Source organism: Ruditapes philippinarum, unplaced genomic scaffold, assembly GCF_026571515.1.
Source record: "Ruditapes philippinarum isolate M1 unplaced genomic scaffold, ASM2657151v2 ctg7165_1_1_1_1, whole genome shotgun sequence".
Lineage (NCBI taxonomy): Eukaryota > Metazoa > Mollusca > Bivalvia > Venerida > Veneridae > Ruditapes > Ruditapes philippinarum.
In genome coordinates this window covers 70,235-85,923 of record NW_026867135.1, presented here as the reverse complement: position 1 = coordinate 85,923, position 15,689 = coordinate 70,235, and the positions used below count along the sequence as shown (strand labels likewise).

Below are 15,689 nucleotides of genomic sequence, written 5' to 3'. Positions count from 1 at the left end.
GGCCTTTAGGTAGTATAATATTCACGATGATGTCAGCGGCGACCGTTTGAGCGGGAAATATCTTCTTTTTTTATCGGATCGCTAAAATTTAGGAGAAGAGTTTACAAAACGCGCTTTACCAGACATATTGCTTTTTGAACAATATGATTTTTACCGTTGAACCCCTACCATTATGTTATCGTAAATGAGGTAAAGCATACAGTTGTGGTGGTGTTGGTAGTTTTTTCCGGATGACGGCAGTAGGCCACTTTGATGTTTAACAACCGCATCATTCCTGAACACGCTGTTGAGCTGTTTACCAGTACTAATTGCCTTCACTTTCGCAAGGAACTGATAAGTTCTGTACATGCCAGATCTAGAGTGGAGGTAGAAAGGATTTCATGACCAATCACAATTTTCCGGGAATCTATCCGGGTTCGCCCGATTTAAAGGAATGAGCTAACAGGACGGTTATAGGTCACAGTAATTCGTACCTCATAGCTTTATAGTGACCTCCCGGTTAACCCTAAACATTGAAAGGACTTCAGACTTTGGCTTCGGTCCATTGAATGTTTGTGGGCTTAAATGCTATAAGGTCATCATACTGTGCTCTGTTCGTTTTCCTTACTAGCAGTGTAAAGATTTATACGTGACGGCTAAATGTCGTCACCAGAAGCGTGCAGTTTATTCATAAATTGAGCCAAAAATAACGTATTATGCTAGATTAAGTCTCAAGCTGACGTTAAACAAAAGGAAAAATCAAATCTGATATGCAACAAAACCATTTTCTATTGTACGGGACGTCACTTTATGTCATTTCCGATCTATAATGAGGCTTTTCAGGAAACGAGGAAGCCATTTCATTATGTCTATAATAACATTTTTTATCGACATTAACAGCCTTTTTTACCACTTAGACCATTATTGTTGTTTTTTTTCTAACACATTTTTAATGAGAAAAACTAATAAACAAAGGTTGATGTAACGATCTCCATTATTTGTTTTAATTTAACTTTATTGCTAATTTATTTTCAACAAGCCAGGTGGTTGATCTCAAAAACAACCATTTAAACAATAAAAATGATAATGTGACAGACGTCGGTACGTAAAGTTGTTTGTGTATTTACCTTAATGTCAAATAACGACGGAATAAACATGGGTTGAGTGTTTAGTATGGTGGCTGATTTCGTACGCTTTTGTGCGTCTAGCTGGCGCCAGCGACAACACGACAAAGCGCCAAATGGCGCGTTGTCGCGCTGTCGCCCTGTCTCTAGCACGGCAAGCCTAACAGCGCGTTGTCGTGCGGCGCGTTTTCGAGATGTCACCCTGTCACTTGGCTTATAAGCCAATCCTTCAATTTGAACCGTGCGACAATGTGACATCGCAACAACACGCCGTATTACAACGTGCCGTTTGGCGTGCCGCGCTAGAGACAGGACGACAAGAGGACCGTTTGGCGCTTTGTCGTGTTGTCGCTAGCGCCAACGCGACACACAAACGCGTACCAAATCAGCCGCCATAGTTTAGTAAACTGTCTGTAAGTTTGAAGAAAACGATGAATGTTTGATGAACAAGTAGGTACTAGTATATGTCAGTTATCTTTTTCATAACTCTGGGCTTAGAGGTAGATTAATTGATTAATTAATTTAATACTGATTCTATTTTAGAGGTAGATTAATTAATTAATTAATTAATTAAATACTGATTTTATTGAACGTGAACACAGCCGTCATAATGCTTGCGCCTCGTTCAATATAGCTTTGATATTTGTGAACACATCCAATTATTGTACTCAATAATGTATAATAACCTCTGAATGCACCGGTATACCGGTATACTCTTTGAACAAATACATATTGTAAAAAATATAAAGAAAACTTCTATACTAAGAAAAGAAACAATAAGACATTATTCAGTTTTATTTCAAGTTATAGTAATATATATCTAAATCACCACATGTCAATATATAATCTGTGAAACAAGTCATTTGTGCATGTTCATCTCTTTTACCATTTTACATATACAATATGAGTTTTAAAATCCAGACATCAGAATGTTCATATACATTCGAAATATTTTGTAATTTAAATACCCTCCCCAGATCTCCCCCCCCCCCCCCGCACTTACAATATGTTGTGATGTTTTGCCTAATTAACTTTATCATAATGGCGATACAAACTATCAGCATAGGGTCTTTCGTAACATCTCATTCACTTTCAGAACACAGATTCCATTTCAATAAAACGTTTACACCAGGCTGCTTAGCCATGAGACATTCTACATGAAATACAAAATATGGGGAAATGTTTATGTCGAGAAAATACTAAATTACTGCTTTCATTCAGAAATGTATCTGTGCAGAATGAATTGCCAGGGCAACGCCCAATTTTTCTGTCAGTTATTTCGTTTACACAGTGATTTGATTGAAAAAAACAAAACTTTATTTAAAAGAATAATTAGATTGCAAAATGTAATTTAATAAAATATCTATAACAAATGATGAGATTGAAAGTGTTTATAAATATAATTTATAAAATTCATAAATAAGTCCGCCCAAAATAGCTTCTTTGGTAAAAGGGTGCTGCAGATATTGTAGATAAGACCCAATAACAATATTAATGAAAACGAGTCTATAAAACAGGGAACCTTGACTATCGCATCCTCCAAACTATAACCGTTTTTGTGGAAGTATTACCCATTCATAAAGAGGCTTGATGCCGTTTACGAAAAGACTCAACTAAATCGAGCCTGAAACATTTTAAATATTGTCGTTTCCAGATTTTGTTTTTATTATTTTACAGCTTTTTAAGCAGTTTCAACAAGTGAACTTTAACGAAAACATATGAAAGATATCCAAACACATATGTAAGTCACAAAAAACGTGACGAGGTGCTTTGAGTTGTTGTTATTTTAAGTATACTGTATAGGTTTAATAAATAATAATAAAATTTTAAAATGCAAGTTTAAGTCTTTTTTATGTAAAAATGAATCAAAATTACATACATTTAAGATTCACTGTTTCAATTAAGTTACATATATCATTACACACCATATTATATAATGACAACGAATGGAAAAATGTAATATTGCGAAAGTACTCGAGAAATTATTTTTAGAGAGCTGATTGTCAAAATTTTCTAATAATTTAAAAATTCAGTACATTATCTCTCAAACTAACATGTCAGTAATTGTCGTACTTATTTTGATATTGCTAAATTTGAATCTTTCAAAAACCAACATTAGCCAGGTTGATTGTCTAACCTATGTATTTGCATTATTGCAGATTTTACCCTCACACAGGCTTCTGGTTTAAAAATGTTTAAGTCTATCTTAAAAATACCTTTTCGAAAACCACAAAATATGAAAGAAGCTGATGTCAAAACGTTTATGGATGAGTATATTGTGCGATAAAATATTTATCATATTACCACAATAGTACCATGTCTGGAACACATCCTGTAGGTTTTACCTTACAACTTTTTATCCAATGCCAAACAAGAAAACTTACATTAATTTACTTCCATACCATGCCCTATCTCTTTTATAATAATAACAACCACAATAGCCACAGCTATGATGCCATTAAGCAGGTTGTGCAGCTCCTTCACCGGCTGGTGCAGCCTGGCCACCTTGCTGCTCTTGACCAGCCTGTGGCAGATGATCCAGTTGACTCTTTGGAATCAAACTTTTCTTTATCCATTGAAAGGTGTCATATCCATCGGCATCTGTATATATATGTTCTACACCGCGAATTAATTTAGTGTCACCCAATTGGGGAGCAACCGTTGTTCCTATTGGTGCATCCGTTGCCAGTGGTGCATTGGCTCCACCCCTTCTTGCCCCCGCTCTTCTACCTCCGCCTCTTCTAGCCCCACCCCTTCTTCGGCCTTGTTTTCTACGTTGCTGCCGCCGATTCGGTGCAGGTGCATTGTTTGCATACATTCCTTGTTGGCCAATACCTGGACCTAAAGGAGCATACGGATCGTGCATAGGCTGTTGTAAATTGTCTCTCTGATAAGCAGGGGCGTGTGGGTCATAAGATAATGTTTGCGAACTATATGGTGCTGCTTGTTGGCCCATGCCTGAGTCATACGGGGGTTGAGCCGACGGATAAGGATCATAGGCTGCTGCTGTCTGTTGACTCATGCCGGGGTCATACGGAGGTTGGACAGACGGATATGGGTCATACGCTGCAGCTTGTTGACCCATGCCTGGGTCATACGCTGCAGCTTGTTGACCCATGCCTGGATCATACGCTGCAGTTTGTTGACCCATGCCTGGGTCATACGGCGCTTGCGCAGACGGGTAAGGATCATACGTTGCTGCTTGTTGGCTCATTCGTTGATCGTACGGAGCAGAGGCTGACGGATATGCATCATAAGGTGCTGTTGCTTGGATATTTGCTACATTATTTGTTGCATAAGGATCAGCTCCAGGGCCAGTGTTTTGATACGGTTGAATATTGACATTTACAGGTGGTTTTCGGTGATTATTATTTAATCCTGTATTTCCCTGATTATACGCATTTCCATTGTTTGCAGTCGGGTATGGATTCTGGATAGATTGGGGAGGTTTAGCAGGCGCAGAAACTTTATGTCTCCATGTTTGTGCAAACTTACCTCCACCTACGTTTCTCTCTTGAAAATTATTAGTATTAGATGGGTTATTATTGAAATTATTTCTGTTACTTCTTCTCATGGGAGGTGGTCCAAATTGAATCTGTGTGTTTCTATTGTTTACACCTGAGATCTGAGGTGGCCCGAAAGACTTTTGACTTTGTTTATTGTTGACATTATTTTGATTATTTCCAATATGCGGTGGCCCGTATGGAACTTGGGTCGGTTTTCTTTTGACATTATTCATATTATTGTTATTTTTGGGTGGACCATAAGGAACTTGCGTCGGTCCGTTTGTTCTTAAAATCTGTTGCGGACCAGCACTATTTTGTTGTAACTTATTTTGCGGAGGGGCGACTTGTGTGTTAGCGTTTGCTCTTCCTCGAATAGTTTTTATCTCGTTTGATTTCGCAGAACCACCAGTCAAAATTTGCTTAACACCATTAAGAGCTTCTAACTGTGATTGCAAATCAGCAATTTGCGCCATGTTGTTCATCTGTCGAGCTTGTATCAATTGACTATTTACGGAATTTATGCGCCCTTCAATTCGCTTAAGTCTGTTTGCTGCAACACCTAATGTTGATTTAGAAGTACCAGCTTTGTTATTGTTGTTCTGCTGCCCCTGAGGAGCATGATTATTGCCTTGGTTAATATTCATGTTTTGTTGTCTTTGATGTGCAGGTGGCGCTTGTATATTTGAAGAATGTCCTTGAAAGACTTTCCGAGTTGGTTTTAGAGCAGCTTGGTTCATATTTGTTGGAGGTTGAGCTGGAAAACCTTGATTATATGGTTGAGGTTGACTTTTGAAAGCTTGGTTGTTATTTGTCGGAGGTTGAGCTGGAAAACCTTGATTATATGGTTGAGGTTGACTTTTGAAAGCTTGGTTGTTATTTGTCGGAGGTTGAGCTGGAAAACCTTGATTATATGGTTGAGGTTGACTTTTGAAAGCTTGGTTGTTATTTGTCGGAGGTTGAGCTGGAAAACCTTGATTATATGGTTGAGGTTGACTTTTGAAAGCTCGGTTGTTTGTGTTTGTAGGTGCTTGATTTTGATACATGTTAGTGTTTGCTGGTGGCAATTGATTCATTTGACCCTGGTTCATAGCCTGGTTAACAGGTGCTTGTGGTCTTTGTGGTATGTAGGGAGCTGGATTTCCCATTCGGCCAGTAGGTCGGGTAGGTTTTGGTGCTGGTGGTTGCATACTTGCGCCTGTTGGCCTGATATTCATGTTTGGCGCATTCATGTTGTTTTGCCCTCCACCTTGTCTATTTCTATTTCTCATTTTCCCTAGTCGTTGTTTAACTTTTCTTTGTTTTCTTTTTTGTCTTGGTTGTGGTGCAGGTGGGGGAACTGGCCCTGGGGTAGTCATTAAATATTCTTGTACTAAGTAATTCAGCGGAGCAGCATCTCCCATAAACTGCCCACCAGTCTGTTTAATAAGACGATCTATTCTTTGTCGTTCTGGACTACTTTGTGGACTTTCACCCATAACCTCTGCCATTTGTTCTTCAGCCATTGTTAAACGAGCGTCCTGCAACGAAGGGTCGGGTCCGATTGGTGCTGATGGTCCTGCCCCAAAGCCTCCACCCATGCCACCACCACCACCCATAAAAGGATCTACCATAGCTCCACCATATGGGTCGGCCATTCCCCCGCCAAATCCGAAAAAATCAAACATGCCCTGACCTTTTCCATTATGCAATAATAGCATTATCGAAACAAAATGCAAAGTCCTCATCTGAAATTAAAAAAAAAGACACTTCAATTTCTATTTCTATTTTCAAGAGTAATTAAGGGTTTAAAAAACGATAATTAGTGTAAATACTGTGATGTTTTTTATTACATAACAGTAATGTAATTTAGTTGTGTGGGTTCTAGTTCGATTGTGTAGGAAGCTATAAGTTTATAGACACACTTTCGAATCCGTTCCTGGAACCAAATGAGTGTAAAGTTTCTTGCTCAAGGAAACAAAGACTTGCCCCTGACGGGGTTTATGCGGCTGGCGATTATTAGATTAATATTCCGGCACGTTAACCACTCGGCCGTGCTTCCACTTTAAGTGTTAGTGTGTTATTATGCAAAAATATAGATAAAAGACTTCAAACGAAAATTTCAATAAGATATTTGTATCAGAAGAGGCTCTTCTTGAAACAATCAGATATCGTGTAACAATCACGCTCAATACTAATACAAAAGTGTTATGAATGCACGGTCGATGCAAAATTATACACAAATGTTTCTCGAAAGTAAAGTCAAACAGAAAAAAAATGCTTTAAGTTAACAAAAAGATTCTCAATAGTATTATGTTTTATCTTTGACTTTAAATGAAATAGACATCTTTGCTCAGCTTTGCTTATAAAGCTACCTATAAAAATTGAATAATTCACTAAAGAGACTCTTTAAAACAATTTCATACACCAAAAGAGGAATTTTACGCAAGTCCACACTGTCATAGTGTTTTTCATTCTTACTTTTAACTACCAGTTTAATGTCATGCACATGCAAAGGGTTGTCGCATTTATCATTTTTGCAAAGTAAACATTTTAGATTTACGCGTCGGAAGAGAAAGTTTGAAAGAATATAAATGAGACATTTATTTGACGTCATAAAGTTGTTTATATTTCATTATACATTAAATCTTGTAATGTGTCGGAGAATTTAGATTTATATACTTCTATTGCCATGGTAACTAATAACTTACAATTACCATATGTGTGAATTGGAAGAGTTGTTTCTATACAATCTGGTAAATTTATTAAATAGGTGTGAGTTCTTGTAGAATAATAGTTTAAGGAAGAGTAATGTTGACGTGTAAGAATTCTTATCTAAACATTTTGTGATATGCAAACTTTTTTTTTTTAAATTTTAGAGCAGATAACTAGAAAACAAGCTAGCGGACCACTTAATTCTTTTTCGCTTCAAAGCTTTCTGTTATGATATTCTAAAATCATACAATATAATTAAATGTATTTCAATTACTAGTTTATAGTTTTCAAATACTTCTTTTATGTCTTTACTTAAATACGAAGTTAAAGCTAGCTTTAATGAGGGAGAAAATATTCAATTGTTTGCATGTTTATATGAATGGTAACAAATTGTTGTTATATTAACTAACATTTCATCTTCTCTTATATTAGCAACCGCAACTTCAGGCCCTTTTCGTCAGTACCTCTAACAATATAGTATGAATACACAAATATATTTCGGCCTAACCTACACTACAAAAATTAAACACGTATGTATACTATATAAATAATAAATAAAATGCTGGAATTTGTGGACTCAGTTTATCACATTTAATTGTGTTAGTAAAAGTCGACTAAAATCAAGTAAATTTATTATGTGACAGTAATGATATCACGGAAATACTCTTTACATTTTTGCCAGATGTCAAGTAAATTCATTCGTTACTAATTATACAAAGCTTACACTCTCTGTTATGCTTTACAATAAATGTAAATGTAAGTGTTCCCAATGCTAGTATTGACAAGTATACTTTTTTCTACTTTGTATGACAAAATAAATTAAGTTCATCAGTCCAGATTCATATTTATCAGTGTAAATTAGCATAAAAAGTTCAGGTGGCAAGAGAGAAATACCTTAGTTTTAACTAAATTTAAAAATATGTATTAACTAAAAAGCGAACAGTGCAGCTGACAAGAAGGCGCGAATCTGCTGTTTGATGCACTGGTCGTATTGTTAGAATATGCTATAATGCTACCGCCAACAGGCTAAGCGTTAAAACATATAAAACTGTAAATTTGGTCGGTACTTGATTCACAAATTTATGTAGATATCCATGATAACTTTTATAAAATTTTTTAAAAGTGATATAAATAATTTTATAAGACCCCTTAACGGGAAAAAATTTTTTTCCTTTTTATCAAACCCCGCCTTATTTAAAATTTATAAAATATCAATAATTTTAAGGATTGAAAAATTTTTTCGTTATAAAAAAGCTTGTTTTTATATAAATATGTCACGAAACATATTTCTTTAGAGAAAGTTTTATAGTCTAAATAATGGCGTAAATGACTTAAAAAATGAAATAGGCTTTAGCCAGGGAAATCCATTTGGAACACTATTATTTTAGTTACTTAGATAACCCCCATACCGTACGTTTCTTATAATATTATATTAGAACTAAAAATGCTTATTGATTTATAGTTTTAGCACTGGTCTTTAAACCAATGTAGTTATAGGAGTGATAATTTGAGGGGAAAAATCATATTCGGCGAAAAAAATCTTATTCATGTTAAATAAATTAATGTTATAATTATTCACCTATCAACACGACAAAAACGTTCACTTTTGGTAAACCAAATATGAAGCAAAGGTCTGACATCTTGGACAGTTTAATCACTTTAACGAACACTTTGATGACACAGTCCTCTTGAGTGTTGGTGTCTAACGACCTAAAAACGTGTCTATAGAGCACATAATTTATGTACCTGAGTTTCACTCATATATAATGCACTAATAAAGTTTTTATACTTTGGTTTGCTGTGAAACAGGTTTGTGGATAATGGGTTTAGTACATTATAATGTTTAAAGGATGTCGCACATTACGCAATGAAACATAAATTACTACGCGAACTAATCTTAGAGTAATAACACTTTATTCTCCATTTAAGTTTCGTGTTTCGCTGTTTAGTTGCGCTGGAGTAGCAATACATTTATGTATTTAAAAAAGAATGACTGCTAAAAAAGTGATTGAACTTATATTGACGAAAGTTTAGAATAAAACATTAGAACTGTCTAAAATAAAATAAAAACTGTCCAACTTAACGTTATCATTCATTCTAAAAGATATAAAAAAGAATCTAAGAGTCATGAAGTTTATTCATGCAAAGAAAGTCCAGTCATGGCAAAATTTATTTCGACTTTTACGAGTACACCTTGGTCGGGCATGATGACGAAAAAGCGGTCAAATAAATTGTCTAATTCTGCGAAATTTATGAATCACATTTGTGGACATTTAAATCAATGTATGATTTTATATATAGAACTCCAATAATTGTAAAAATGAAGGGAAATATATTATGTTTATTATATACTTTCTGCTAAATTTAACCAGTACACAAAATTTAAGAGAAGATCTTTCAAATTATAATGTCAACAAAGAAAAACTGTATATAATGAACAGAAAATTCAAGTTTTTTTCTATAAATACAGGATAGAAATCTATACAACTTTTAATGAATATGTCTTATTTAAATAAAAGAACGTACAAACTATGTATGGGAATCCGAGTTCCTTATTACGGGTCAAGTAAAGCAGGTAATGTTTTATTACACTTTATATTCATAATTTGTCCACTTATGGTGTGTAGGATTTAAAGCTAAACATATCTACTTCGCGTGAAGTCAAAACATGTAAACTTATTTTATATTTACAAAGGGACCGTGTAGAAATAATCAGTATTTTCAGATATCAAATTTAAGCATTGTTTATCTTTAATCAACAGTCCGTGTTATTTGAAACAATTCTAATTGATACATTTAGTTTTCGTTGTGAATGTAACTTTGCAAAACCTGCAAGTATCTAATATATACTTTAATTATCACTTTCTCATATATCAGGATGGGTGAACACGTGACATATGTTTACGGTGATATTGGGTCTCCGCTTATGGTTGTCTTGCTAATTTTTCGTTAAATATTTCAATAATAAAAATGATTATGATGACGATAATGACGAAGACGACAACGACAACGTGCACTTTCGTGTTTTCTTTAAAGATTACTAGTACATTGAATAAAAATTTATATATGAGCCGCGTCACGACAAAACCAACGTAATGCGTTTGCGACCAGCATGGATCCAGACCAGCCTGCGCATCCGCGCAGTCTGATCAGGATCCATGCTGTTCGCTATCATTTTCTTTACTTGTAATAGGGTTTGTAAGCGAACAGCATGGATCCTGGTCAGACTGTGTGGATGCACAGGCTGGACTGGATCCATGCTGGTCGCAAACGCATTGCGTTGGTTTTGTCGTGACGCGGCTCATATATACTCGTAAATATAGGAGCAATAAGGATCCTGGCGACCAGATGTTTTCTATCTTTCTTACATTCGTTTGGTTATGGAAAGAAACATTACAATTTGGTTAGCAAATTTTGGCAAATAAATGGGAAAAAGAACATAATACATAAACTGAATACTTACGTTTTATTTGAGGAAAATCCTTTACTTCTTTAATATAATTTTACCGTTAAAGGTATAATATATATAATATAAAAAAGTAATGACAGTTTCTTGTCTGACGTTACACCATTACTCACGTCAAAGCCATGGTAAACTGTAACTAAACTTTCATCACTGAACACTATATGCATACTTTACCTTCATTTGCATACACCTGACAGCCGTGCCGTTTTTGTGTACTGGTAACAAAAAGTAAAAGAGAATGTTTGCTTAAAAAAAATATTTTATACTTCATCTGGATATATATGTTTTTTATCTTTGCTAACTTACCATTTTGTAATTTGAAAACAAATGTTACTAAAAATTAAATATATTGATAACTGTAGGTTTTTATCAAAGCTTCAAGCTACATGTAATATAAAAAATTGAAGAAAAATATTCGTGATATTTCATTGATAACTTTTTTTATTCTTTTCTTTAATTTGTTTGATTGTGTTATATCATATAATATTATATGTTACATGGAAAAAATGGAAAAAACATAACGCCAGTTAAAGTTATTTATGTGAAGATATTTCCATTTAATCGCAGTTAATATATATTAGATTGATATTATCGAATGGACCTATATTGATACAATTGTATTGGTGTACGTTATATTTATGTTAGAGAATATAGGGACATTGATACAGTTGTATTTGATGTACTTCACATTAATATTATACAATCAAGGGACATTGTTACAGTTGTATTTGATGTACTTCACATTAATATTATACAATCTAGGGACATTGTTACAGTTCTATTTAATGTACTTCACATTAATATTATACAATCTAGGGACATTGTTACAGTTCTATTTGATGTACTTCACATTAATATTATACAATCTAGGGACATTGTTACAGTTCTATTTGATGTACTTCACATTAATATTATACAATCTAGGGACATTGATACAGTTGTATTTGATGTACTTCACATTAATATTATACAATCTAGGGACATTGATACAGTTGTATTTGATGTACTTCACATTAATATTATACAATCTAGGGACATTGATACAGTTGTATTTGATGTACTTCACATTAATATTATACAATCTAGGGACATTGATACAGTTGTATTTTATGTACTTCACATTAATATTATACAATCTAGGGACATTGTTACAGTTGTATTTGATGTACTTCACATTAATATTATACAATCAAGGGACATTGTTACGTTTATTTATGTAATAGAATCAAGGGACATTGATACAGTTGTATTTAATGTCCGTATATTTATGTAATAGAATCAATGGACATTGATACAGTTGTATTTGATGTCCGTATATTTATGTAATAGAATCTAGGGACATTGATTCAGTTGTATTTGATGTCCGTATATTTATGTAATAGAATCAAGGGACATTGATACAGTTGTATTTGATGTACGTTATATTAATATTATAGAATCTTGATAATTACAAATAGCTTGAGGTTCAATCTGCCTACCGTCCAGAGCATTCTTCATATTTCAGATTAAGATGCAACCAAATTATCAACATTACATTCAAGTTTAATGTATAATCAAAACAGTCTTACAATTTATTTAATAATAATATTGTCTTTAATTCGTTCACTTCATACCTATTAGTGGCTATAACCATACTTTGTTAAAAATATTAACATCAAATAATTATGTATTGTTGCAAGTTATTTGTTCTAAAATTTGATATTGAATTCGTTTATTTCACTGAGGGACGGACGTCGTGACAATTTGTTTGTTACATCGCAAAGAAGTACTTTATGAAATCATTACAACATAATCATATGTAGAAAACAGTTTTCCATTAAGCACTATACTGAATCGTCAGGGCATAGCTAAGTGTTTGCTATATTCTATTAAAACTGGTGAAGAAATGCGATTTGAGTGGCGTCGTGACCGAGTGGTTAACACTTTGGACTAGTAATCTAAGAATTGTTGGCCGTCTTGGTTCAGACCCCGTCAGGTGCAAGCTAATGTTTCTGTGAGCAAGTACTGGCTGGTTCCGGGAACGGATCAGAGTGTGTTTCAATAAGCTTATAGCTTCCAACACAGTCTAACTTACATAAATTAGTATACACAAAGAAATAAGATATGTACAGCAGTTTCTGTCCTTCCAATAGGGGTGAAAATCTGCAAATGACGCAAAATACCACACGGAAGGGACACTGTAAATGCTAAAGGTTCTTTATTTGGTTATATCATAAAACACAACAAAAACAAACAAAAAAACATGACAATACACGCAAATGATGAAACATAGACTGGTAATACAATAGTCCCCTTACATCGTGTCAGATGCGGCATTCACTTGTCAAATATCCGTCAGCAGACGAGATGTTATACATACAATGTCTGTCATTCATCAACCCTATACAAACGTGAATCACAATATTTGAGACAAGACAATGCTTAACAGATCTATATATTTTAAGTTTAGAACAATCATTTACAATCTTTAATTTGTTTGTTTCTTTGAATGACTACATTAACATCTACTGGATCTCGTTAATTATTGCATCAAGTAACATAACTCGAAATTATAGACTTCGTAACTTTGTCTTACATACGATTTTCCGTCACTTTACATGCGCGGTGCGAAAGGGTGGGGGCTGGGGGTTGATGGCCTCTCTTTCCTTGGGGTTGGGTATTTTGTTGTAGAATATTCCTGAAATATAATTTTACTTGTATATTTTGATACAATGTATTCTTTGCGAAAATCACGCAATAAATGGACTCATGACCCCACTGTAAACCTAGTAAAATGTGAAACTATAGTAGTGAAACCATCTCTGAAATACGCATATTCCCTTGTCAAAATGTATTAAAAAATAGACCCGCACCTGTTTTACTTTTACAACAATTGGGGATAGTTTTAATCAGGTTAAAGTGTCTAAGTTTTCACATTAAGAATGAAGATTTTATTTAAATTCTGTATTCACTTATCATTTTGCTCTGCCATACCATGATAATGACAGCGTATCTTCTTTAGACCGGATAAGACAGAAATAACGCGAGATATGTCAAAATTAGCACGATTTAAATACTACTGAGATAATTAAGTCATTATTATTATTTCAACATGTTACATAAAACCTCTAATAAATGTGCCATTATAATAATAAATATGATGTTTAACGCCTTTATTGCATGTGGTTTGGCTACTTACACGAAAAATTGATAAACTATTGATAAGTAGCGGGACCTATTCGAAGTCGTTTTTAAAGGCCCATTATGCCATAGAAATGCTTTTTATTTTATTTTCTCAAAAAAACTTTTTAGTTTTTGATGTCCTGTTATGGCCATTTTCCCCGAACCATCTTTTGCTTCTGTTGCTCTATGGCAATTAGTTTAGTTATAGTAAATGTGATTCAGTACGTATGTATACTTATCCTTTGTATATAAGTCAAAATAATTCACTTTGTTGACATTTTGCTAACTTAATGACATATTATTTCATATTCAGCGCTACTTTCTTCCATGAGTAAACACCTAATATTCTTTCAAACCATTATTTAAATGTTATAGTACTAATGGTTGCCCTTTCCATAATGGAAAAATAGAATGTGAGAAGATAGCATAATATTATACACATATTCGTCGAGAACTACATGCGGCGCAAAGTTAGAATCAGCTACTTTAAACAATAAAATTAGTATTCTCAAATCCGCGTAAGTTTTTGAAAATTTTAAAATATAGGTACAAAAGAGAAGCTAATATCTAAATCATATTTAAAGCAGCACGCCTCCAGATTCATGTTCAATTTCATGAAAATTTTGATAATGTATTTTGACAGTAAAATATTGCGCGGTGAACAAATAAAGTTATTTACATATTGCAAATGGCACTTACAATCCATGCAAATAACCAAAAAGTGGTCAAAATGTGTAAAAAGCCCTTATTGCGTTAGTAACGCAGTAGAAATATGGGGATAAAATACTGCAAAATCAGTCTTACATCGCAAATAACATGTAAACTTTAACATTGATCTTTATTGTTTTCGTTTTCTTGAAATATTATGGCTCATCTGGAGGCGTGCAGCTTTAAGTATTTATAAAAGTGAGTCGTAAATAATGGCCAAAACTACAAAGGAATAAACAAATAAACATAATCTCAAACTATATTCACAATACATTTTTGTATAATAAATTGGCACTAACACAGTTTGGCTTTCAAAAAGGAAAATGGGTGTCTTATTGTACTTTTCACCTATACATAAAAAAGTAGAAAAAAATACCAAGTAAAAAAGAAATACATTTTCTTGTGTCCAATACCAGCAATTTTAGATAAGCTATGATACCAAAATTTGAATGTATAACTCTGTTAAGTCCTGCGTTCGGTTTTACTCGGAGTTGTCTCCCTTAGGCCTATACAGGTAAATCTACATCTGAAAGTTAAGAATGGCTCTGGTTGCTATGGGAAATCAATTGTTGCTATGGAAATCATTCGTTGCCTAGGGAAGCACATTTTTGCAATAAGAGGCACTGGTTGCTATAAAGAAGTCGTTGCTATTAAGAAGTCAATGGACGCTTTAAAGATCACGGGTTGTAAATCGTGAAACATGCAAACAGAATAATATACATATCATGTACATACTATTTTAACATAGTATTATTTTTTACTAGTTTGTCCATTTAAGGACTTGTTTTAAGTTAAACTCTTAAGCTTGTTGTTAATGCCTTGTCCTTTGTACATATTTTGTTTGTTTAGTTAATACTAATTTATTTTAATAGTTCGATTGTACTACGCAATGAACAAGGAAACAACGGCTTGCCCCTGACAGGGTTCTAACCCTAACCCAGACGGTCAGCAATCCTTATATTACTAGTCCGACGCGTTAACCACTCGGCTACTCAGCCAATTATAAATTGCACAATGTAATGAAATTGTAAACTGAATTTTAATTGCATTACG

At 34.0% G+C, this 15,689-nt stretch overlaps 1 protein-coding gene across 1 annotated transcript; it reads right to left on the bottom strand.

The window, feature by feature from the left end:
* Positions 1 to 3,525: 3,525 nt before the first annotated feature.
* LOC132734945 (uncharacterized protein DDB_G0283357-like) lies at positions 3,526 to 10,921 on the bottom strand. The gene is made up of 2 exons (XM_060721831.1): positions 10,764 to 10,921; positions 3,526 to 6,333 (listed from the first exon to the last, which is right to left on the bottom strand). Exon 2 carries the CDS (start codon positions 6,331 to 6,333, stop codon positions 3,562 to 3,564), a length of 2,772 nt encoding a protein of 923 aa, XP_060577814.1. The 5' UTR covers positions 10,764 to 10,921; the 3' UTR covers positions 3,526 to 3,561.
* Between the last annotated feature and the right edge of the window lie 4,768 nt (positions 10,922 to 15,689).

Coding starts and splice junctions, on each gene's coding strand:
- LOC132734945 (XM_060721831.1), bottom strand. CDS start 6,333: ATGAGGACTTTGCATTTTGTTTCGATAATGCTATTATTGCATAATGGA.